The 26,145-nt window shown below is 33.3% G+C and overlaps 2 protein-coding genes across 2 annotated transcripts; one reads left to right on the top strand and one right to left on the bottom strand.

Moving 5' to 3' along the window:
- The first annotated feature begins 2,480 nt into the window (after positions 1 to 2,480).
- On the top strand, positions 2,481 to 4,943 carry LOC116105347 (putative disease resistance protein RGA3). Its single transcript, XM_031391780.1, has 4 exons — positions 2,481 to 2,598; positions 2,932 to 3,080; positions 3,200 to 3,862; positions 4,239 to 4,943. Exons 1-4 carry the CDS (start codon positions 2,481 to 2,483, stop codon positions 4,941 to 4,943), a joined length of 1,635 nt encoding a protein of 544 aa, XP_031247640.1.
- Positions 4,944 to 10,736: 5,793 nt separating this feature from the next.
- LOC116105346 lies at positions 10,737 to 15,682 on the bottom strand. Its single transcript, XM_031391779.1, has 3 exons — positions 15,363 to 15,682; positions 14,256 to 14,593; positions 10,737 to 10,813 (listed from the first exon to the last, which is right to left on the bottom strand). Exons 1-3 carry the CDS (start codon positions 15,680 to 15,682, stop codon positions 10,737 to 10,739), a joined length of 735 nt encoding a protein of 244 aa, XP_031247639.1.
- Between the last annotated feature and the right edge of the window lie 10,463 nt (positions 15,683 to 26,145).

The raw sequence follows: 26,145 nt of genomic DNA, 5'->3' as shown, positions 1-26,145 counted from the left end.
CACAAGCTAAACAACCAAAAACCTTGATGTGATCCAATGAAGGAGGGTGACCAAAAAATATTTCAAAAGGTGATATACCTTTGAGAACTGATGAAGGAAACCTATTTATAAGGTAAACTGATGTTTGCACACAATATCCCCACAAATGATTTGGTATATTGGACTGGAATTTCAAAGCCCTAGCTACTACAATGATGTGCCTATGTTTCCTCTCAACAACTCCATTTTGTTAAGGGGAATAAGCACATGAGCTTTGATGGACAATGCCTTTACTAAGAAATAGATCATGACATTCTTTATTAAAAAATTCAAGGCCATTGTCACTTCTAATACATTTCGGAGTACAATGGTATTGAGTTTCTATCATTTTAAGAAAATGTTTAATGGTAATGAAAACTTCAGATTTGTATTCCATGAGAAATAACCAGGTTACTCTTAAAAAATCATCAACCAAAGTAAGGAAATACCTAGCATTTCCATGTGCTGGAATCCTATATGGACCCCAAACGTCTACATGTAACAAATAAAAAATGCAAGTAGAAATTGAAGTACTATGATGGAAGGGAACCCTAGTTTGCTTAGCTAATGGACAAATAGTGCAGTGAGGAGGATTAGAAACATCAAAATCTTTATGCATATGCTGTAATATTGTATAAGGAACATGTCCTAACCTTTGGTGACACAATTCAACACTATTAGAAACATTTGCAACAAGAAAAATATTTGGAAATTCAGAGTCTTTATTGAACTGAAAATGACATGGTACATTATTATTTGAACAAAGACCTTTTGAAATATTGCAAACAACTTTATGCGAAGAATCTACTGACATTATTGATTTTTGTGAATTTGAATCAAGGAAATATAGGCCTTACTTATGGTTACCAATCCTCTTCAATTTGCCACTGTAAAGGTCCTGGATTAGACAAAAATCAGGGTAAAATTTGATAGTACAGTTATTAGAAACTGTAAATTTGGAGACGGAAAGCAAATTGTGTCTAAAAGTTGGTATATGTAGAACTTTTGAGAGATGTATGCCATTGTCCAAAATTGCAGAACCTACATATGCAATATGAGTCTTAGTGCCATTAGGTAAACCTGCAATGGATTTTGAAGAAGGTTTTATGGCAATAGGAGACTGCAGAATATTAAGGTCATAGGTCATGTGATCAGTGGCCCCTGTATCTATGATCCAAGCATTTTTATTTAAATCAGGCAATGTAATATCATGTGTACTATTAAAGATACCTGGAAGGTTTGCAACTGAATTATTTGTAGAGGTTACATTCTATTTTCCTAGCAGCTCCAGAATCTGATTGTACTGCTCTGATGTGAAAACAGGTCCAGCTGGATTATTAGGAGACTTTGCATCTATCGTTTCTGCAACTGTTTCTTGTGATTGCACTTGATTAGCAGAGTATTTGGATTTTGAGTTCCCCTTTCCTTTTGTAAACTGGTAATCTGTTGGATAACCATTCAGCTTGTAACAATCTTCACGTTTGTGACCAGGTAGGTGACAATAATCGCATTCAATATGAGGTTTCTTTCCCTTATATTTCTGCCCTGGATTCTGATTTTTACCATTCTGAGCATAGAGTGCTGTAGTTACATCTGCATTAGTATTCAATCCCACTAGAATCCTTTGGTTCTCATCTTGATTCACTACGAAATATGCTTGTCTCACACTTGGCAGGGGATTCATCAATAGAATTTGGCTTCTGACCATAGAGTACGACTCATTCAAACCCATCAAAAATTGTAATAACTTTTGTTGATTAAGGTGTTCAAGATATGTCTTTGCGAAAGCACTATTTGGAGCAGGAAGACTTACCAGAGAATCCAATTCATCCCATAACGACTCAAGCTGGTTAAAATAAATTGCCACAGTATTGGCTCCCTGTGTAAGATTCACAATTTCTCTATGGATACCAAAAACCCTAGTACCATTCACTTTGTGATATTGATCTTTCAGATCCTGCCAGACTTGTGAAACATTGGTTGAATGCATAATCCCGTTGAATATTTCTTTGGAGACTGAATTAAAAATCCAGGCAAGAACCAAAGAGTTGCACCTTTCCCACTGTGGAGCTAAACGATCATGTACTGAAGATTTTATGCAAGTTCCATTAACAAAGCCTAGCTTGTTTTTGGCACATAAGGAAACAGTCATAGCTTTGCTCCAAAAACCGTAATCTTCTGTTCCTATGAGCTGTTCTGATACTAATACTGACCCTGGTGTATCAGATGGATGAACGTAGAGGGGCGAATTTGAGTATATTGACGGTAGAACTGATTCTTCTACCATAGCTGACTGAGCTTAGATTCCAAAATGACAAACCGTTGAGAAACAGGAATAACAAACTGGAGAAAAACTAAAGACGTGACAATATGACACGACTTTTCCGCTGCTTTAAAATTGAAAACAAAATTGAGCTGAATTTCAGTTTCTCTCGCAGTCGTAATGGCTGAAAACGTCGATAATGCTACCAAAAAGCAAGAATCAAGAAACATACTCTCACTGCTTCCAAAATCTACAGCTCAAACTGAACAAATTGACGAGTCTTGAGCCTTTTCAAGCTGAACCAGAAGAATATGGGGGTTCAATCGAACCAATTTCTGGAAAATTTGCAAGAAATCTCCTGCTCTGATACCATGTAGAAGAGAGAAAATTGGGGGAAACTTCTGTGTATTTCTTTAGGTTAACAAATACAATCTGTACACTGCGTTTTTATATTTGCAAACTAACTCAGTAAACTACTAACTGCAGTTAACTACTCTAGCTAATAACTAACCAAACTTGTAACTAACTCTCTTAACAATAATAGTAACTAACTTTACATTTAAACAAACAAACTAAACTGTACAACTACTTAATAAATCAGCTACTGTTAACAATAAGGGAGCTTTAAGTAACCTTGTTGAAAATCAAAGACAACCTCTTGAATGCCGAGGAAAAGCAGGCACAGAACTGCGTGCTGCAGGAAGACCTTGAATGGCTTTCAGATCAGTTGTATGATGCTAAGGATGTGGTGGATGAAGTGGAGTGTGAATTGGAGAAACCATCGAACAAAGAATTGAAGGTAAGTAGACTCATTCCGAGATGCTCATCTATTCCTTATGTTAAGGAAAGTAGAACACTCGATGATATTATAAAAAAGTTAGATGAATATTACCTGCTGTTAAGCCTAAATGTGGTCAGAATAAGCGTGAGGTTTGGAGCGATAATTTGAGGGAGATGATGATAAATCACACCTGCGTTGGTGCTTCAGAAGTTTTCGGGAGAGACGGTGATATGGAAAAAATTATAAACTTTTTGAAGCAACCAAAAAATGAAGGTGAAAAGGTCTCTGTCATCACCATAGTTGGAGGTGGAGGTATTGGAAAAACCACTCTAGCCAAATTGATGTATAGTGACAAAACGGTGGACGAACTCTTTGATCTAAAGATGTGGGTAAGTGTACCTGAGGACTTTGATATAATTACTTTGATGAAAGAAACTTGTACTTCTGCAACTGGTCAAAATCAAGCTGGATTAGCCGTCAATGAGTTAGAAGATCGCTTGCTGGATGAATTGGATGGTAAGAAATTTTTGTTAGTCTTGGATGATGTGTGGAATGAAAATTATGATAAATGGGACAAATTCAAAAACTTATTGACGCAGAAACCCAATGGGAGCAAAATTGTGGTAACTACTCGTATTAATCAAGTCGCGAAAGTAATGGGCGCGGTTGACATGTCTGTTTTAGAAGGCCTTTCCCAAAAAGATTCTATGTTGTTGTTTAAGAAATGGGCGGCTTTTACAAATGAAAACAACCAGATAAAGACCTCATTAAAATTGGGGTTGAAATTGTGGGAAAATGTGGTGGCAATCCTTTAACCGTGAAAACTTTAGGAACCCTACTTCATCAAAACAGAGAGAAGTCTAATTGGTTGCTAATTAAAGATGACGAAGAATGGAGTCAAAAACAAGAGGTGAAGGACGTCCTATTTGCGTTGAAATTGAGTTACGCTCTTTTGCCATCCCATTTGCGAAGATGTTTGGCATATTGTTCCTTATTTCCTAAGGGTTATTGATTCAACAGTAATTATCTGGTCTGTCATTGGATGGAGCAAGGTTTTCTTGCTACTGATAATGAAAAAGAAGAGTTGGAAGATATTGGATTGCAATATTGGAAGGAATTAACTTCGAGATGTTTTTTCAAGATGTTGAAGATCATGGTTATTTTTTTACATTTCAGATGCATGACTTTGTACATGATCTTGTCCTCAAAGTAGCACAAACAGATTGCGAAGTGGTTGATCTCAGATTCCAAGGAAGAAAAAGAAATGCTCGACATTTGTCATTTCTCGACATTAAGTATTCTGGTCAAGAAGTTCCATCTATTTCGAAGAAATTGCGGACGATCATCATGCAAAGTGTACTATCTGAGCATGTTACTACGGCCTTCCTTAATACATGGATCCTCAGGTTGTCATGCTTCAGTGGTCTACAATTTGAAGCGTTGCCAGATTCCATTGGTGAATTGAAACATTTGAGATGTCTATACTTATCTTGGAATTTAAGTTTGCAGGAAATTCCTGAGCTTATTTCTAAACTTCCGAATTTACAAACCTTAATACTTCTTGGTTGTTCAAATCTTCAGAAGTTACCTCGCAATATGCAGAAGATGACCAGTATTAGATATTTGGAAATAACTATAAAAGAGATTGGAGAATGGATGCAAAGTTTCACCGGCCTCCGAAAATTGGGTTTGGAAGGTTGTGATAGCTCGAACTCATTGCCATACAATATAAAAGATCTGAAAGGATTGAAGAAGCTCGTGATACGCAGTTGTCCGAAGATTAATCTGAAGATGGATTTGAAAGGCGAAGACCCCAACTTGAGCAAGATGGACTTGCAAAGCGGCGACTCCAACTACTGGACTGACACTCTGACACTCTAGAGTACCTGCGGATTGAAGCAGATCCAAAGCTCAAAGTATTACCACAATGGCTTGCGAGTCTCAAAGCACTTAAAAAACTAGAGATTTTAAGTTGCCAAGAACTGTCATCTCTGCCAGACGGGATGCAGAACCTCACCAACCTTAGAGAATGGAAGATACAAAATTGTCCTACCCTGAGTGAAAGCTACACGAAGAATTTGCCGAAAAAATCTGATGTGCCGGAGATTCAACTGGATCCATGATAGCTTCATTGATGAATTGAATAATGAATAAATAGCCAGGCGTGTGAAAATTTCTCTCTATCTCTTTATAATGTTATCAATGCAGTAACCCTATTTTTTTATGCTGCCGTAAATGGAAAGTTTTATCCAATATTTGATAAATAGCTATGATGAAAAGTCTTTATATTATTGTCATCTACTACAAACTAGAAATATATATATTTTCATAGACGATAAATTTCATGTTTTGTTTATGTAGTTTCCTAGTACAATATTGTTTCTGTAGGCTTTTTAATTCATCGGAGAAATATGATTATTTGTAAGTAACATATAAATTCATAAATCCTTTCACATAGATTTTCTTGATGTTATAAATTCTATATTAATTAATAATTTTGATTTTATCATTTGTATTTGATTGATATTATTGATTTTACATATCTCGAAAAAGAAAGAATCAGAATTGATCGATATATCTTAGATCTATGGAATAGAATGAATTGAGATAGTATTTTTTAAATACATAGTATGAAACACTTTCTTTTGCCCCATGCAACTCACAAAATGACTGGAATTATTCATTGCAGAATCTTTTTATTTTTAAAGTGATATATAATATAACCTTTAAGAGAGTAAATTTGCTTCTCTGACCTTTTACTTATTGAGTAACTTGAATTATTCAACTGTTGCAGCTTCCCCAGAGATTCTGGCGAAGTCTTCAACCACTGGAAGAAGTTTCGATGCGGAGTCCTGCTAATTGTGATGCTGCTTTTTTTTTTTTTTTTTTTTTTTTTTTTTCGTTTTGTTCTTGAATTGTTATTTTGGTGTATTTGTCACTTCTTGAAATCTGTGGGTGTGTTGTATTTTCATTAAACTTCCAGGGGAAAAGGTAATTTCCCCTATTTATGCTTGATTAAGTTAATCATGTTTGTATTGGATAACGCTTTGGAACGTTTCCCAATCAACTGTTTGTTTGGTTATCTCTATTGCTTATATCTTTTCCATTTGTTATATCATGTATCATATATTCAGAATGCATTTCTTTTGTCAGATTGAGCATGCTCTCCGTAAATTAAAGACAGCATGATGTTCGAATCCTTCTATGGTTAGTGGCATAGGGTTATATTCAGCGGAAGACAATCAGTTCGAATCCTTCTCCTAACTAGGGATGAAGTCCTCATACCAGGCCCAATCCCTGAATTAAACAATTTGGAAAGGAATGGGAATCCTAATTTTAATTTAACATAATTGGAAATGTTCAAGTGTTCATGATTTATGAGTTACAAGAACTAGTGGACTTGCCCCAATTGATTCTTCAAGGCTCTGCTAAGTCTTTCAGAATACATGAAGATTGAAGCATTTCCAAATATCAAAACACTACCAGAATGGCTTTCAAATCCCACAGCACTTCATAAACTTGATATTGTGAGTTGCCCATAATTGTCATATCTGCTAAATGGGATGAAGAATCTTACTGCTCTTAGAGAATAGAAGATACAAAATTATCTGATCGTGAGAGAAAGTTGCAGGTAGAATTTGTCAAAAATTTCTCATGTTGAGGAGATTCATCTCGACTCTACATTTTCTTCGTCAAAACTCTAGAATTACTTCATCAATGAGTGAAGAGGTATGTGAAAATCTCCCTCCTTATTTTCATTGTTATAAACCTGGAAAATTATTGTTATTGCAGTATGCAGAAGGAAGTGGAGCTTAACTTGCTCATTGCTCTCTCAGTCCACAAAATTGAGGTCTGTAATCCTCCAGCCTATGGTTTGTCACTGGTATTGGGCCAATTATTTGAGTTTTCAATAACTTGGACAGGCTGATTTGAAGGGCCCTGATTGGTTATATTGTAGCTCATCCAACATCTCATCCACATAGGAATTATTAGAATTGACTACTGAGCTCACTAAAATGAATTTCCTTTTTATCTATTTATTTATTTTTATTTTTTATGATCGGGTGTCCGGGTCGAGTAAAAGCTCGCTGAGTAAGATTTCTAGTGACCACCCCTATTAGTAACCGAAGAAAGACTTGGACTCATGATTTCTTAATTAATATATCCAAAAGTCTCTATCAAATCATTTGGTCACCCAGGGGTTAGTTATTTCCTTTCCTTTTTATTCTATCTCCAAAAAAGTAAATTTTTGAAATTTTTATTCTATCTCCAAAAGATTCAAAGGATGTTTAATGATTTTCTAGAGTTGGAATTAGCAGATTTAAGACACTACTATTTTTCCCTTTTAGCTGAATCAGAATAATTTTTAAAATTTATTTCTATTTTGATCTCTCTTATTCATTAGGTATTACACTTTGACCCCTTTTAAATTTACTTTTTTTTTTTTTTAATTTTTTAATTTCATTAATTTTTGGTAGTTTGATCTTGCTCCTTTTTTCTTAACATTACACTTTAAATATATTCAAGCCTCAGAACTTTATAAGAATTTATATGAATAATTATTTATTTAGTCTCATAGGCGGATGCTACTCCATAGCCCACCTTCAAATTAAAATAAAATAAAATTAATATGTATAATTTCTAGATTTTGGCTCACCCTAACATAAATATTAATGGACAAAGATATTAATGTGTAATTAGTTTTTATTTTGACTACTATAACAGAAATTTCTGGATCCAGTCCTGTTTAGTCTCTTTAAACACTGAAAAGAGATTTCAAAAAAGACAAAGAAAAAAAAAAATCTTACGCTGAAAGTTTAGTTTAGTTTTTTCATTTTTCAATTATTATACATTTATTTTATATTTACTAAAATTAATATATAATTAATTATTAAGTTAATCAATAATATAATTAGTTGAAATATAATTTTAAAATTGTAAAAATATTTACAGAATAAAATTATAAATATCCATTCTAGTAAGTATACATTCAACATCACTTTAAAAATAAAAATGCCAAACACATATAACTAAAAAATTTCAAAAAACATAACAAACTTAAAAATAAATCTTTCCAAACGCTAATCAAAAGTTATTATTTTCACATCACAATAAAAAGATTAAGGTTTAATTAAATAACAAATATTTTCACATCACAATAAAAAAATTAAGGTTTAATTAAATAATAAAAATCTTCTCAAAGTTTTTGAAATAACAAAAATCTTAATATCTTTAAGGTTTAGGTATTAACATAAATCTCAGAAAGCAAGTCTATAAATATCTATAAAATCATAATATTGTAAGTTTTGTTAAGCCTTAAAATAAATCTCAGAAAGCAAGCTATTAAAGATTCAATAAGAAGTGGAAGAATTTTGTTATTACAACAAACTGGGGGTTTTCCTAATCACTCTGGAACGAGAGTAACTTCAACATTTTGTCTCTGACTTATCTTATTACTTGGTCGAGGACACGTTTGCTTGGCTTGCTGAAAAGGCCAGGCTGATAGGTGTAAATGAACAAGTGCCATATGAGGGAAAATTGCGAAGCCACAAACAAGAGCATGGGCAAACAGGCTGATACACCCACTAAACCGAGCATCAAATATGCCTTTTTCTCATAAAAAATCTGATAAACAGTGGTTCCAAACGCTACCATCATTGAGGTTATGGAGATGAACATGATAACAACTCCCAATATGAACTTTCTGGGAAGGGCCTTGAGAAAATCATCTTGTTTGNAACATTTAGTGCAAGTGGAAGGATTTTAAATGAAAGGAGGACTAAACTTGCTCCAAAAATGATTGAAGTCCTCACATGTCTTCGAGATTGGGAACGATCGCGCCATCAAGATCAATACGAGGTTATCGACAATGCTTTAGTAGAATCATTTCAATTTTGTAATATAGATGATACAGATGAGGGAGGTCCTAGTGAACCATCCCCAATTTAGTTGTTTTGTAAAATGTAATTTGTAAATTAATTGTCAATTATTGCACTCTTTTTTCTTTACCAAGTTTTTCTCCCATTGGGTTTTTCTTGGTGAGGTTTTTAACGAGAAAATAATTGTTGTAATTTCTTATTTTATTTTTTGATAAATGAATAAGTCTAATTTTTCTTATATCACAATTTTATTGTATTAAAATTGAATTAATATTTGAAATGTTAACAAAAAAAAAATTGAATTGAATTGAATTATTGATATTTGAAAAGTTAACTAAAAACAATTATATTTATAATTATTTATTTGAAAAGTTAAATTAAAAAAACAAAAAAAACAAAAAAAAACACAAAAAAAAAAAAAGAAAACCGGGCTAACCCGGCCCGGACCGTGCCTAACCCGACGGGAAATAAAATAATAAAATCTATCAAAGTCATATTTTACTAATTATTCATAACTATTAATTGATTTTTATTAATAAAAATTGAGCACCCTACGTTGAATCTTTGTTTCTAATAAAACAACGGTTGATGCGTGATTTTGAAATCAATGATCTTACACGTACAAAGTGCTAAGCATGTCTTAGAAATTACACATGTTTAATTTGGGATCTGGATTATGTTCACAATTGAGTGCAAAGATTTAATAATAAATGAGACCGTAAGAATTTTTATAGTAGTTTGGATGCTTAAAGCGATTCCTACATCCATTGTTTTCTTTTATATGAGTTTTTTTGGTTATTAGCCAAGTTACAAGTGTTGCAAACTGCGAACAGAATTACAAGAGCATGGTATTCAGAAAAAAAATATTAAGTTAGTCTCTTTCCCGTAGACCATCTTTGCTATTTTTGTTGTAAAAATCAAAAAATCCTGATTTTGCAAGGGGAGTCCTCTATTTATAGCTGCTGAATTCAAGGTAATGATTACAAGTCTGTAAGTGGATAGATATCGTGCAAGTTCTTCCTTGCGTCCCATTGGCTGATAACTTAGAAAATATCCTTAAATTATATAAGACTTGGACAGATGTGCAGACCTCATTCATTCAAAGACAACTTGAAATCGCTGAGTTGGTGGCAATCGTATTCTCTCTATCTTGGGGCGATGTAGCAGATTCTGGGTGACACAAGGTCTTCTTGAACTCTTATTGGTGCTGACCAATATAAACTTACGTCAACTCTGACTTTTTAAGCATAACTACAGCACTACGAAAATTTTGCGCAACCTACTGGTGGAACTCTTTTTAACCATAACCAATACATGAATTATTATTCAGAAATATTAATTAATTTTTATCATTTCTATATAGTAATTGGATTTCATTTTACTTTCAATTTTGCAATATAATAGATTAAAAAAACGATTAAATTAATACCGTATCCTTTAATAAGGAAACACAGTCTTTTTTATTAATTCTTGGTCCATTGGTGTCACATGTCAATTTTCTAATTAGAGGATCAGTTAGATATTTAATTTTATGTCTATTCATTTAGTGCTAATCTACTTTAATACACGTGCAAGTTTGCAACCACTCAACAAGTGCTGCACTTTTTCCTATAATAATTTTTAATACTTTTGTTATGAATACAAATTTTTATTTCGTTACATATATTATTTCTATACAAGATTCAATGAATTCTCTGCATTTTACTGTTATATTACTAANAATTGCTGCTAATCCCACCTTCCATGAACGTACAAAACACATTGAAATTGACTGCCATATTATCAGGCAGAAAGTTCAAGCTGGTTTGATCCATCTCATGCCATGCTCCTCTTCAGACCAGTTAGCTGACTTGTTCACAAAAGCCCTGCCACCTGCTCAATTCCATACCAATTTATCCAAGCTGGGAATGCTTAGCATCCATTCTCCAGCTTGCGGGGGGATGTTGAAGAATAAAGAAGAAGATGGTTAGCAGATGGTTAGCTGAGTCAGTTAGTTGTTATAACAGAGTTCGTTAGTTGTTAAGAAGTTCGTTTCAAGTAGTTATTAGTTTGTTATAATGTTAGTTAATTAGTTAAAACGGTTAGTGTTTGTTAAGTTGTTAAGTTTGTTGCAAGTCTGCTGTATATAAAGAATGCGCTGCTGTACTCTGTTTTTGATTCAAAATGAATTCAATATCATTTTTTCATATCTGAGTTATTTTCATCAGATATTGCTTTTATACTGAGAAATATTATAGTCTTACCATCTCAGTTTGTTAATGGAGTGGTTTAATGATATAATAGTATAGTATCTATCATCACATATTTATCAAATTTTCTTTTTTATTTATCCATCTTTATTATTTATGAATAAGTATATTTAATGTTTTATCTATAACCACTACCATAAGAGGAGGTTTTTGAAAATTAACAATACATGTCTTTGTTTTATTAGACAATTTTATCACATCAACAAAGTGACGATAAGACTGTTGCATATAAGTATTAAGTACTGAACTCTGTTTTCTATTTATATATAAATATAATGATGGAGAATGCTCGTGTAGTACAGTTATTATTTGGTAGTTGGTAACAGCAAGAAGAATAATACTATATTTACATCATTTTTTTACACAATTTTTATTACACCATGATGTGGCATATGTCATAACCACAAAAATTTTTAATTATTTTGAATTTTTAATATTATAATAGAATTTGTATTGTTATGACATATGCCACATCATGATGTAATGAAAATTGTATAAAAGAGTGGTGTAAATATAGCATTACTCCAGCAAGAAAGTAGGTAGGAAGGGGTTTGGTAGTAACTGTAAGAAACCGGGGGCTGATGTATTATTTGGCTAAAAGGGCATTAGAAATTAGAAATAGGATGAAGGATTTTTGTGTAAAGGGAACTAGAGGAAACTAACTTTTTTTTTTTTTTTTAATGGGAAAGTCTTGAACATTTTGGAAGTAATACATGAATTATCACCAATTCTTTAGTTTCCTCGATTACTATTTGCACAAATATTGTAATAATTTCTATTTGCTCATGCAGAGAGTTCGAGAAACATATCTTTTTGTTGATGTTTATTTATAGAACTTTTTATTTATATTTTACAAAATAATAGTATCGAAAGAAGTATTCCAATAACCACTGGAGATTCATACCAAAAAAAAAAAAAAAAAAAAACCCTCTAAAAGTAAAAGTACGTGAACAACCATTTTCTTTAAGCTGTGTTGCTGTTTAATCCTTTGAGAACTTCTGGATAGCTGCATTTGTACATATTGACAATCAGAAACTGAATTCATTAAAAAAATAATAATAATAAGTGTTAACATGAATGGAAACTTTATGTGAAATAATGTAACAACTTTTTATTTATTTATAGAACTTTTTATTTATATTTTATAAAATAATAGTATCGCAAAGAAGTATTCCAATAACCAGTGGAGAGTAGCTGGTGTTCTAGTTGTTCCACACTTTTTGACAGGAAGCCATTCAATCTGATATCGAAAGGAGTATTATATACACCGCTTAGGCCATGGGTCACACAATAGTGCCGTGTTTAATATCTATAAAAAAAATTAAAATCAAACTACTGAAGACTAATTAGTGCTAACTTAAATAGAAAAATAAATTTAGTTCTATAATTTGAATTTAGAAATATGAAAGGCCATCAACCTCCACAATCTGGCCTTGCGCAGCCAAATCAAAGCCCAAATTGTTCTTATTTGTGTGTTTTGAAACTAGTATCACTTTTCTCTTTTTCATAAAACTATGTCCCCTAATTGATAATGGCCCAAGTGAATAAACTAAATTATTTATTTTTTTGTGAATTATCATCTTTAAAATATGACTAGTTTTAGTTTGTCATAAGTATAAAATATTGTATTGATAACACCAAATTTGACTAGAATTAGAATTTAGCTTCAGAATCAAAGAATATACTTTCAATTATTAATATTTTTGAAAGAAATAATAAGTCGGTAAAAGTTTTTTATATCTCCCTTATGTTTGCTTGAGTTGGTGTCTCAAATTTTTATTTTATTCTGTATGTTCCCACATCAACAACCGATTTAAGCCATCTTTCCAACATCTCCATCCTCATCACCAGAGTTTTCGTACCGATTTCAGATCACCTTCGAGTATAGCTTTATATAATGGCAGGGTTTCTGAAATCCTCTGCAATAAAAAGAAAAAGAAAACTTTTCAGAATTTTTTTTTTGGGTTGGAATATTATTCCTTTACTTCTGAAAATTTATTTTAGTTTTCTGCTATTACCCGGCTCTTCCCTTCTGCTAAGGCGGTAGTCTGCGATGAAGAAGAAGCGATTATAAGCTGTAATGATAAGAGATCCATATGTAGTTTGACAGCGCGTACCTGAGGAATGCCTTGGAACTTCTTTCAAAGCATCCCATGCCTCTTTCCCTTCTGAGCACGAGAAATTTTGCGGAAAATATATATCCCCGCTTGTTGAAGGATGAAAAGTGCTGCTGCATCATTTTCTTACTTTCTTTCAACTGCTTCTGATGTTCTTCGGATAGAGTGGAGATGGTGATCTCTAAATAATTTTATAGTTAACAATGTCCCATAGTCTTGGGACAAAAAATATGTCTTCATCTTAATACTCAAACATCATAATTTTCTCAGTAAAGATGGGGATAGCAAGAACAAGTGGATTAGTGTTCCTTTGGCCATGGCGAGTAATTCAAGGTTTAGTATTGAACCCTGTTTCCAATGTACATATAAATACAATGATGGATAATGCTTTTATGCTGAGAAATATTATAGTCTTACCATCTAGAGTGGTTTAATGATATAATAGTATATTATGTATCATCACATGTTTATCAAATTTTTTTTTTTTTTTATTATCCATCTTTATTATTTGTGAATAAGTATCTTTAATGTTTTTCTATAACCACTGCCATAAGGGAGGTTTTTGACGATTAACAATACATGTCTTTGTTTCATTGGACAATTTTATCACAACAACAAGTGACGATGAGACTTGCATATAAGTATTGAACTCTGGTTCCTATTTATATATGAATTAATGAGGAGAATGCGTATAGCAAAGCATTATTTGTAGTTGGTAACAGCAGAAAGAGGGTCACCACCATAAAATGTCATTGTCGCTAAACTTGGATGTTTTTTAATCAAGTCTAACGCCAAGTCTGAGACATAATGATCGACATGAATTTATTAGCTAGGATCACTAATTTGAAATTTCGACATTAAGAAATTTACTGAAAATACGTCTCAATAAAGTAAATGAAACTTTCATCGGCATGCATTGAAAGTTAGCAAAAGAAAGAATTAACTCACCATAAAATTCAGCAGTTATAAGCAACTTTACTAAAAGAACGCCCGATGTAAAACGTGTTGCAGAATCATAGTCCAAATAATTGCTGCTGAATTGCAATAAATAGTTGATCATCTTCTTTTGGCCATGTCGAGTGGCCTCAATCAAAGGTATCCTTTTAGACTTGTTTGAATCTTGAATTAAAGTTTGATTTTCATCTTTCTTCATTATCATGCAGGCTGCTTGGACATTGCCAACAATTGCAGCAATGGAAAGAACAGTGTTACCTTCTTTATTTTTCAGAAACATTGATGCACTGACATCCGATCCAGTAGATACTCCACAATATGATTTGCCTTGCCTGTCCCAACAACTACATGAAGAGCTGTGTCCAAGTTTACCGTAATCCTCGCTTCTAACGCATTCTCATCCTTATCACAGAGACTTCGTACGTATATCAGATCGCCTTCGAGTATAGCTTTATATAGTCGCATGTATTTCTTGAAATCCTCTGCAATAAAAAGAAAAGGAAAACTTTTCAGACCTCCTTTTTTTTTTTTTTTTTTTTTGTTGGTTGGAATATTATTTATTTACTTCTGAAAATTTATTTTAGTTTTCTGCTACTTAACCGGCTCTGTCCCTACTGCTAAGGAGATAGTCTGCGACGAAGAAGAAGTGATTATAAGATGTAATGAAGAAGAGGTCCATATTGTAGTTTGATAGCGCGTACCTGAGGAATGCCTGTTGTCACGGGCTGGGAGTTTCACACCCAAAATGCTAACCTATTAGGTGGAGGGACTCCCCCCATTTATAAGCCCAAGACCTCCCCAATACACTTTCAATGTAGGATTTGTTACATTCTCCCTCACTCAATCCTGTGACGCCCTCGTCACAGGTGGGGCCCTCTGCCTATCCATCCACCTCACTCTCGTGTGGACCCATAATCACACATGGACGCCCCTGCGTGAGCGCTTGATGGGACATCGAAAGACGGATTGGGTCTGCTCTGATACCACTTGTCACGGGCTGGGAGTTTCACACCTAAAAGGCTAACCTATTAGGTGGAGGGACTCCCCCCCATTTATAAGCCCAAGACCTCCCCAATACGCTTTCAATGTAGGATTTGTTACACTGTGAACTCTTCTTTCAAAGCGTCCCATGCTTCTTTCGCCTTCTGAGCACGAGAAATTTTGCGGAAAATATTATCATCCACCGCTTGTTGAAGGATGAAAAGTGCTGCTGCATCATTTTTCTTACTTTCTTTCAACTGCTTCTGATATTCTTCAAATAGAGTGGAGCCGGTGATCTCTAAATAATTTTCATAATTAACAATGTCCCATAAGTCTTGGGACAAAAAATATGTCTTCATCTTAATACTCCAAACATCATAATTTTCCCCAGTAAAGATGGGAATAGCAAGAGCAAGTGCATTAGTATTTCCTTTGGCCATGGCGAGTAATTCAAGGTTTAGTATTGAACCCTGTTTCCAATGTATATATAAATACAATGATGGATATTGTTGAAGAATAAAGACGAAGATGGTTAGCAGATGGTTAGCTGAGTCAGTTAGTTGTTATAACAGAGTTCGTTAGTTGTTAAGAAGTTCGTTTCAAGTAGTTATTAGTTTGTTATAATGTTAGTTAATTAGTTAAAACGGTTAGTGTTTGTTAAGTTGTTAAGTTTGTTGCAAGTCTGCTGTATATAAAGAATGCGCTGCTATACTCTGTTTTGATTCAAAATGAATTCAATATCATTTTTCATATTGAGTTATTTTCATCATGGTATCAGAGCATTTTTGCTTCTCTTAACACAAACTTTTCTTCTTCCAAATTTTTACTACTTCTTGCATTCTATCAATGGCGGCCTCAACATCTAATTCAGCGCAAGACATTTCCAATCCCTATTACCTCCATCCTAATGAAAATTAGTGTTGTTCTGTTTCTCCAGTCCTTGATGGTCCACTATCATACCTGGGCACGAGCTATGAAGATGGCATTGCTGTCCAAAAATAATTGAAGTTTGTGATGGCTCCATTAAAGCCCCTTCGGCCACTGATTCTTTGTTCTCTGTCTGGGAAAGATGCAATACTATGGTACTTCTTGGCCACTCATTCTCTTTCATTATCCATTATAGTAGCATATTATGGAAGATAAAGCTTATGATGTTGGGATGACCTTCAAGAACGTTTTCACAAGGGATATTCTTAGAATTTCAGATCTTCAAGAGAGATTTATGGTTTCAAACAAGGGGATAGAAGCGTTACCAATTATTTTAGAATTAAAATTCTTTGGGATGAATTGAAAAATTTAAGGCCACTCCGCATGTAACTGTACAACACCTTGTTCTGTGGAGTATTGACAACTTTCAAGAAGTATCAAAATGGTGATTATGTCATTCGGTTTCTTAAAGGACTTAGTGATCAATTTGCTGGGTCAGAACTCAAATCATGCTCATGGATCCACTTCCTCCAATCAACAAAGTTTTTCTTTAGTTTTGCAACAAGAAAGACAGATGAATTTTGGAGTAGCTAAAGTGTTTGTTAACAAAGCTGTTAAAGAAAATTCTAAACTTACAAACCACAAAGCACTCGGAAGTTTAATCCAGCAAATTCACACATAATGGAGATAATCGATTCTGTACTTTCTGTGGCAAACCCAGACATACTGGTGAAACTTGTTATAAAAAGCATGGTTTTCCACCTGGTTACAAGTTCAAAAGTCACAATCCCACGCTCATAATGTAATGTGGAAGAAAAAGGCACAGATCTTCCCATGCAGTTAGATGCTACTGCCATAATCAAGAAAGTTCTGGTGTTTCTTTGACTCAAGATCAATATCATCAATTGCTTGCTTTGCTCCAATCATCTAATTCTGAGCAAACACTCATGTGACTAACAAGTTGTTGTTTCACCACCACAGTCAACCCTTACATCCCATTTTTCTTCAGTTCCAGGTAACATTTGCTTTAACCTGTGCTAAATCTTCATTATGGATTGTAGATACAGGGGCAACAGATCACATTACCCACTCTTTTCTTCCTTTGATAACTATAAGCAGATCAAACCAATCTTAGTCACATTACCAATGGTTCTAAAATCACTGCTCAATACTCTGGGGTTGTAAGTCTCACTGAAAAATTAGTTCTACAAATGTCCTTTACATCCTGAATTTTCTTTTAATCTGATATCTGCCACAAAATTAACATCCTCACTAAATTGTTGCCTGATCTTTAACATTCTTATTGCTTAATCCAGGATCTGACTTTGTGGAAAACGATTGGTTCAGCTAAAGTGGATGGCCATATGCAATGACAAAAATCTTCTGTTTCTGCAGCCAACCCTGTCCATCAGTCTGTCTCTTTAGCATCAAGTACTGCATTGTTTGATCTTTGGGATTATAGAATTGGCCACATATCTTGATTCTAGAATTAAATACTTAGCATGTATTCCTAGCCTTAAATATCATGATAATAAAGCTTGTACCATTGCCATTTGGCTAAGCAACCAAGATTACATTTCCTATAAGTCATTCCAAAACTTCTAAATGTTTGATATGATTCATGTTGATATTGGGGGTCCTATTCAATATGTTCCATTCATGGTCATCGCTTCTTCTTAACCATTGTGGATGACTTGTCTAGATTTACATGGATCTATTTGATCAAACAAAAATCGAGAAGTTAGGCAACTTGTTCAGTCATTTTTTGCTCTCATAGAGACTCAATTTTCAACTAAAATAAAAGGTCATTCGCACGATAATGGTGGCTGAATTTATAATGCCTCATTTCTATGCTTCAAAAGGAGCTATCATCAAACCACATTGTTGAAACACCCCAACAAAATGGTGTGGTGGAACAGTAAACACCAACATCCTAAATGTTGCTAGATCTCTACTTTTTCGGTCTAACTTGCCCAAAGAATATTGGACATATGCAGTACTTCTTAACAGAATTCCTTCCCTATCCTGAAAAACAGATCACCATTTGAACTTTTATATCAAAAATCCCTCATTATGATTCTTAAAAACTTTTGGCTGCTTGTCTTTTGCTTCCACTTTACAAGCTCACAGAAACAAGTTTGATTTAGAGCTAGGAAATGTCTCTTCTTAGGATTCCATCTAGTACTAAAGATTTGTTTATTAGACTTGCATTCTAGAGATATTTTTCTCTCTCGAAATGTCTTCTTTATGAATCCATTTCCCTTTTTCAAAACTGCAGATCATTTAGTACCCTTACCTCAAAATTCAACAATTTTTGACTTAGAACCTTGCCCCTATATACTTCATCATCATTAACACTGACAATTTTTCTTCTGGATTCTTCTGTCTCTCTCCTGTTATACCCCCTGACCGAAACTCAAAAAGGTTGAGAAAGCCTCCTTCATACCTAAAAGATTATCATGCAATATGGTCACTGCACCTGAACTTCGGTCCCTCAGTCAGGTACACTTATCCCTTATCTTCAGTTCCTTCTATTCTAACCTTTCACCAAATCAACTTCATTTTACCTTAGCTGTTTCAACTATTTTTAACCTAAGACTTATGTCAAGCTATTAAACATGACTGTTGGAAACAAGCCATGCAAACAGAATTACTGCCCTTGAGCAGAATCACACCTGGACACTCACAGATCTCCCTTGGCAAGTCCCCAATTGGCTACAAATGGGTGTTCCTTGTAAGCATAAGCAGATGGTTCAGTGGAGCGTTACAAGGCTCGGTTAGTGGCCAAAGGCTATCTCAAACTGAGGGGTATAGACTATTTTGATACATTTTCACCAGTGGCCAAAATCACAACTGTCAGATGGCTTCTTGCTTGGGCTGCTGCTTCTCATTGGCACCTTAAACAACTTGATGTCAATAACGCCTTTCTCCATGGTGATTTACTTGAAGAGGTATATATGGTATTACCTCTGGTTTAATTCTTCAAATCCTAGCAAAAGTTTGCAAGCTTCAAAAGTCTCTTATGGACTTAAACAGGCCAGCAGACAATGGTTCTCCAAGCTTACCTCTACCTTAGTCTCTTTGGGTTACACACAATCTTCATCAGATATTCTCTCTTTGTTAAACATTCTGTTTCTTGTATCACAGTCTTGCATAGTATATGTAGATGATTTATATTAGCAGGTAACAGTTTAGCCGAAATTGATGCTGTCAAAGCTTATTTAGATGATACTTTTCAGATTAAGGATCTTGGTGACTTAAAATATTTTCTTGGCTTGGAGGTGGCTCGGTTCACAATCTGGTATTGCCTTATGTCAAAGAAAATAGCTCTTGACATTCTTTCTGATGTGGATATTTGGCTTGCCAAACCTGCCACAAACGCCAATGGCTTACACTTGTAAACTCACTCAAACTGCTAGTGATCTTATCTGATCCCTCATCTTATAGAAGATGGTTGGTAGACTGTTATATTTAATTCACACGGCTTGATTTGTCTTTTGCCGTTCAACAACTTAGTCAATTTCTTGACAAGCCTACATTGGTTCACCAGCAAGTGCTCATCACGTTCTTCGATATAAAGAGTTGTCCTGCTTCTGGTTTATTTTTCACACTGACTCATCTCTTTCTCTCAAAGCTTTTAGTGATTCTGACTGGGCGGCTGTTCTGATACACGGAAATCTATCACAGGTTCATGTGTTTTCCTTGGATCTTCCTGATTAGTTGGCGTGCCAAGAAGCAATACTGTCTCTCGTTCTTCAGCAGAGTGAATACCGTGCTCTTGCGCATCCACAACATGTGAAATTCAATGGATTCTTTACTTGCTAAAAGATCTTCACGTCACTCACGTAGGCTCAGCTCTTCTTTTTGTGACAACAAATCAGCTCTTCCAATTGCTGCTAATCCACTTCCTCCAGAAGTAAAACACATTGAAATTGACTGCCAATTATCAGGCAGAAAGTTCAAGCTGGGTTGATCCATCTCATGCCATGCTCCTCTTCAGACCAGGAGCTGACTTGTTCACAAAAGCCCTGCCACTGCTCAATTCCATACCAATTTATCCAAGCTGGGAATGCTTAGCATCCATTCTCCAGCTTGCGGGGGGGATGTTGAAGAATAAAAGAAGAAGATGGTTAGCAGATGGTTAGCTGAGTCAGTTAGTTGTTAAACAGAGTCTAGTGTGTTAAGAAGTTCGTTTCAAGTAGTATTGTTTGTTATAATGTTAGTTAATTAGTTAAAACGGTAGTGTTGTTTAAGTTGTTAAGTTGTTGCAAGTCTGCTGTATATAAAGAATGCGCTGCGTACTTGTTTTGATTCAAAATGAATTCAATATCATTTTTCATATCTGAGTTATTTCATCAGATATGCTTATACTGAGAAATATTATGTCTTACATCTCAGTTTGTAATGGAGTGGTTAATGATATAATAGTATAGATCTATCATCACATATTTATCAAATTTTCTTTTTATTTATCCATCTTTATTATTTATGAATAAGTATATTAATGTTTATCTATAACCATACCTAGAGGAGGGTTTTGAAAATTAACAATACATGTCTTTGTTTTATTAGACAATTTTATCACATCAACAAAGTGACGATAAGACTGTGCATATAAGTATTAAGTACTGAACTCTGTTTTCTATTTATATATAAATATAATGATGGAGAATGCTCGTGTAGTACAGTTATTATTTGGTAGTTGGTAACAGCAAGAAGAATAATACTATATTTACATCATTTTTTACACAATTTTATTACACCATGATGTGGCATATGTCATAACCACAAAAATTTTAATTATTTTGAATTTTAATATATATAGAATTTGTATTTTATGACATTGCCACATCATGATGTAATGAAAATTGTATAAAAGAGTGGTGTAAATATAGCATTACTCCAGCAGAAGAAAGTAGGTAGGAAGGGGTTGGTAGTAATGTAAGAAACCGGGTGATGTATTATTTGGCTAAAGGGCATTAGAAATTAGAAATAGGATGAAGGATTTTGTGTAAAGGGAATAGAGGAAACTAACTTTTTTTTTTTTTTTTTAATGGGAAAGTCTTGAACATTTTGGAAGTAATACATGAATTATCACCAATTCTTTAGTTTCCTCGATTACTATTTGCACAAATATTGTAATAATTTCTATTTGCATGCAGAGAGTTCGAGAAACATATCTTTTTGTTGAGTTTATTATAGAACTTTTTATTTATATTTTACAAAATAATAGTATCGAAAGAAGTATTCCAATAACCACTGGAGATTCATACCAAAAAAAAAAAAAAAAAAAAACCCTCTAAAAGTAAAAGTACGTGAACAACCATTTTCTTTAAGCTGTGTTGCTGTTAATCCTTGAGAACTTCTGGATAGCTGCATTTGTACATATTGACAATCAGAAACTGAATTCATTAAAAAAATAATAATAATAAGTGTTAACATGAATGGAAACTTATGTGAAATAATGTAACAACTTTTATTTAATTATAGAACTTTTTATATTATATTTTAAAATAATAGTATCGCAAAGAAGTATTCCAAAACCAGTGGAGAGTAGCTGGTGTTCTAGTTGTTCCACACTTTTTGACAGGAAGCCATTCAATCTGATATCGAAAGGAGTATTATATACACCGTTAGGCCATGGGTCACACAATAGTGGCCGTGTTTAATATCTATAAAAAAATAAAATCAAACTACTGAAGACTAATAGTGCTAACTTAAATAGAAAAAAAAATTAGTTCTATAATTTGAATTTAGAAATATGAAAGGCCATCAAACTCCACAATCGGCCTTGCGCAGCCAAATCAAAGCCCAAATTGTTCTTATTTGTGTGTTTTGAAACTAGTATCACTTTCTCTTTTTCATAAAACTATGTCCCCTAATTGATTGCCCAAGTGAATAAACTAAATTATTTATTTTTTTGTGATTATCATCTTTAAAATAGACTAGTTTTAGTTTGTCATAAGGATAAAAAATTGTATTGATAACACCAAATTGACTAGAATTAGAATTTGCTTCAGAATCAAAGAATATACTTCAATTATTAATATTTTTAAAGAAATAATAAGTCGGTAAAAGTTTTTTATATCTCCTTATGTTTGCTTGAGTTGGTGTCTCAAATTTTATTTTATTCTGTATGTTCCACATCAACAACCGATTTAAGCCATCTTTCCAACATTATTTCGTATATTATCACATTATTTATTTTATTGATTGCTCAAGAAAATCAAAATACACTCGGGATTTATAGTTTTTTAATGAGTAATAATTTTGCATGTTTGTCATAAAATATCTTTAATCGTTTGATTTATTTTAATCTTTAATCATCAAACATTTTAAAATACATTAGTTTATATGTGACGATTTGTATACGAAGTATTATCTCTTTTAATAGCATTTTAGTAGTTGAGGCCAGCTCTTTTAATACTTATTAACAATATATATCCTTTCTAGATCTATATTGACAATTAAAAGGATTTTTTTTTTTTTTTTTAAGATTAAACGGAGTGAGAGATAAGAATTCAAAGTAAGAGAGAAAATCAAAACGCTCCTTAAATTAAATAATTAAGGGGCTGTTTTATTTATCACATAACACATAATTAAGGACCTTTAGGTTATGACTTCACACGAATATGTCACCGAAAAGGATTTGTTATCTACGATGTCATCTGCAAGATTAGAAGTTCTTATTAATTATATAATTTCTACTCATATAGTGAACATTTGGTTTTTTATTGTGCTTTGGTTTTCATAATAATATTTAATATGCTATACGTATTTTTTTAATAGGGAAACATCAAGTCATTTTTTTTTAAGATCTGATCCACTAGTGTCACATGTTGATAGTTCCATTTATTTACTTGTACTTGATTTTTGTAATCTGCTATATTTTTTAAAATTAATAAATTAATATCCTTTCATTACTTTATAATAAACAACAAAGCTGTTTCTATTAATTCTTGGTCCGCTAGTTGCTAGTGCCATATGTCAACATTTCATATTTATATACTTCAACTGTAATTACTAGAATTTTAATAATTATCAAATTAATACCCTATCCGTCATTCACTTTAATAAGGTAAACAAAGTCTGTTTTTATTATTTTTGGTGCCATATGTCATGTCCAGTATTTAGTATTTTATTTTGCTTCCTTCTTGTTGAAACAATCGAGAGAGTGTTTGGAATCAATGTAAACTCACAAATAAAAAAATAATAAAAGAGAGAAAAGTGTGAAAATTATCTGATTTATCCAAATTTGAGCTAGATGTAGCAGAGTTTAATATTATTTCAATATTATCTCTATTCTTCATTACAATAAATGAATTTACTATGATTTTTCATATCATTATATAAAAGAATAATGTGTTTAGATATAAGATCTATTCCTAAAACAAACTTGTAATCTGCAATATATAAAGATTTACAATAAATTAACACCTACCCTTTACATAAATATACATACACACGTTTTTTTTTTAATTAATTTTGGTGCACTAATGTCTATATCAATATTTGATATATTATTGCGCTTTGATATTATGCATTAAATAAAATATGTTGAATTTGATTATATAATCTGTTTATTTTATTTGAATTTGAGATTGACCAAGAATTAATAAAAAAAGACTTGGTTTCTTACTAAAGGAAAGGACAGAGAACCAATCACTTAATAAATTTTTTTTTTTTTAATTTATAGATGTTGCAGATTAAAAATCAAACTGCTGTAGTTGGCGAAAAATTTTAGAGAAAAGACTTTGTGGTTCCTTATTGACTATATTTTTTAGATTAAAAACCCAAAGCATAATAAAAAAACAAACATCACATGTGACAGTAGCTGACCGAGTTATAGAAAAAGAAGACTTTTAACTTAGGGAGAATGATTTACAGTACTCAAGGTTATCGTAACGACAAGTTGGTACTCAAAAGGTTTTGAAATGACAAATAGGTACCTTCTGTCATGTTCTGTTAGTGGTTTCTGTTATTACTGTTATTAATAATGAAAAGACTAAAATGCCCTTAAAAGTTTGAATTTTGTTTTTATAATTTAAAAATTCTAAAAACACCCTAAGTTACAAATTAACTAAATACCCCATATATAAAAATTTTGTAAAATAACAAAATACCCCCACCACCGCAGTCCAGATTCGGCTACCACCGCCGGAATCTGGCCGGAAAGTTGCGTTACGACACAGACCGTCGGGTCTGTGTCGTAATGCAGTTTTTGGCCAGATTCGGCGATGGTGGCGGAATTGGCATCTGGACTGGGGTGTTTTGTTATTTAACAAACTTTTTATATATGGGGGGTGTTTAATTAAATTAGCAAAACCTAGGGGGTTTTTTAGAAAATTTTAAATTTATAAAAAACTAAAATTGAAACTTTGAAGGGCATTTAGTCTTTTCACTATTAATAAACAGAAATCACTAATAGAACATGACGGAAGGTACCTATTTGTGTTTCAAAACCTTTTGGATATCAACTTGTAATTACGGTAAACCTTGAGTATGCACAACTACTTTAGAGGTGGAAAAAATGGGCCGGGGTAGGCGGGCCAACCCTAACCCGGCCCGTAAAAAAGAGGGCTCAAACCGGCCCGCCTTAATGGCGGACCGGGTTGAGCCCAACCCGCCAGCAACCCCCGGGTGGGCCGGGTTGCACAATGGTAACCCGACAGCCGCGGGTTACTAATTTGCCTCTTTGCAAGAGGCCCGCAACCCGCGGGGTGCTGGCGGGTTGGCTGGTTGGCCCAAAAAAAAAAAAAATTGTGAATCTTTTTTATTTTTTCAATTACACTTTTACCTTGAAATATAGCCATTTTATAGCGTGGAGGGGTCTTTTTGTCATTTTCTTTCCCTTTTTTCTATAAATTGGCCCTAAACTCTCATATTTTTCTCACAACTCAAATTCTCTCATTTTCTATTCTCTATTCTAATCTCTATTCTCTCAACTCTCAAGTCTCAATTATTCATTTATCTCTAATATTTTGTTATCAATTTGCTCTTATTTAATTTTTATTAGGTTTGCAATTTTCAATTCATATTTCCAATTTCCATATTCCAAATCTTTCTTTAATTTTTATTCTTCTACATCATTATTTTTTTCAATACAAGTCTACAATGGATAGATATTTCCTCCCATCAATTTCAATGAGGAAAGAAAACTATTATCCTAGTCCTAGTCCCGCTGATTTTACTATGAATGCAGGAGATTCAAATAGTCCGCTTCCCAATCCCAGTCTCAGAATCCGATACAACCTCAAAATTTGCCGTCGATTCCAACAGCGCCCGGTGGTTCTAGAAGTCGTCCTCGTAATCGTCGTCCTCGTCCAACTTCATCTCAAGCTGAGGCGGGAGTCATCAACTGCCGTCGAAAGCGGAACAGACACACATCAGACGTTTGGGCGCATTTCGACAAGTTTTACGAGAAAAAAATGGCGTTCAAGTCAAGAAAGCAAGATGCAAATATTGTGCAAAGTTTATAAAGCTGATTCAGGTATGGTAATAGTACTTTAAAAAGGCATGCAATAAACATATTAATCACATGGAAATAGAGAAAGCAATCAACTCAAATAACTAATATGGGTACTACTTGGCGTTATAATTGATGTATATAGGGAACAGTTAGCTTTATATATGCTGCTTTGATCAACCTATTAATATGGCAGAAGATAAATATTTGAAAGATTTGCTCAAAATTCATTTTTTCCAGGATTTAAAAGTTATTCTAAAACTGCAACTAGAAATGATTTAATAAAATTGTTTAAAAAAATGAAATTAGAATTAAAAATAAATTTCATACTTGTCATATTAGTGTGGCTTAACTGCTGATATTTGGAGTGGTAGAGCGCTAAACAAGATTATATTTGTGTGACTAGTCATTATTGATAATGAATTTAAATTAAATAAATCTTTATTAGGATTTAGATTAATGGATGTGTATCATAGTGGTTAGAAATCTATAATAAAATTATTGAAGTTT

Source organism: Pistacia vera, unplaced genomic scaffold (genome assembly GCF_008641045.1).
Source record: "Pistacia vera cultivar Batoury unplaced genomic scaffold, PisVer_v2 Contig498, whole genome shotgun sequence".
In the NCBI taxonomy this organism is placed as follows: Eukaryota; Viridiplantae; Streptophyta; class Magnoliopsida; order Sapindales; family Anacardiaceae; genus Pistacia; species Pistacia vera.
The sequence above is the reverse complement of the archived record's forward strand: the minus strand, read 5'-3'. Positions and strand labels throughout refer to the sequence as shown.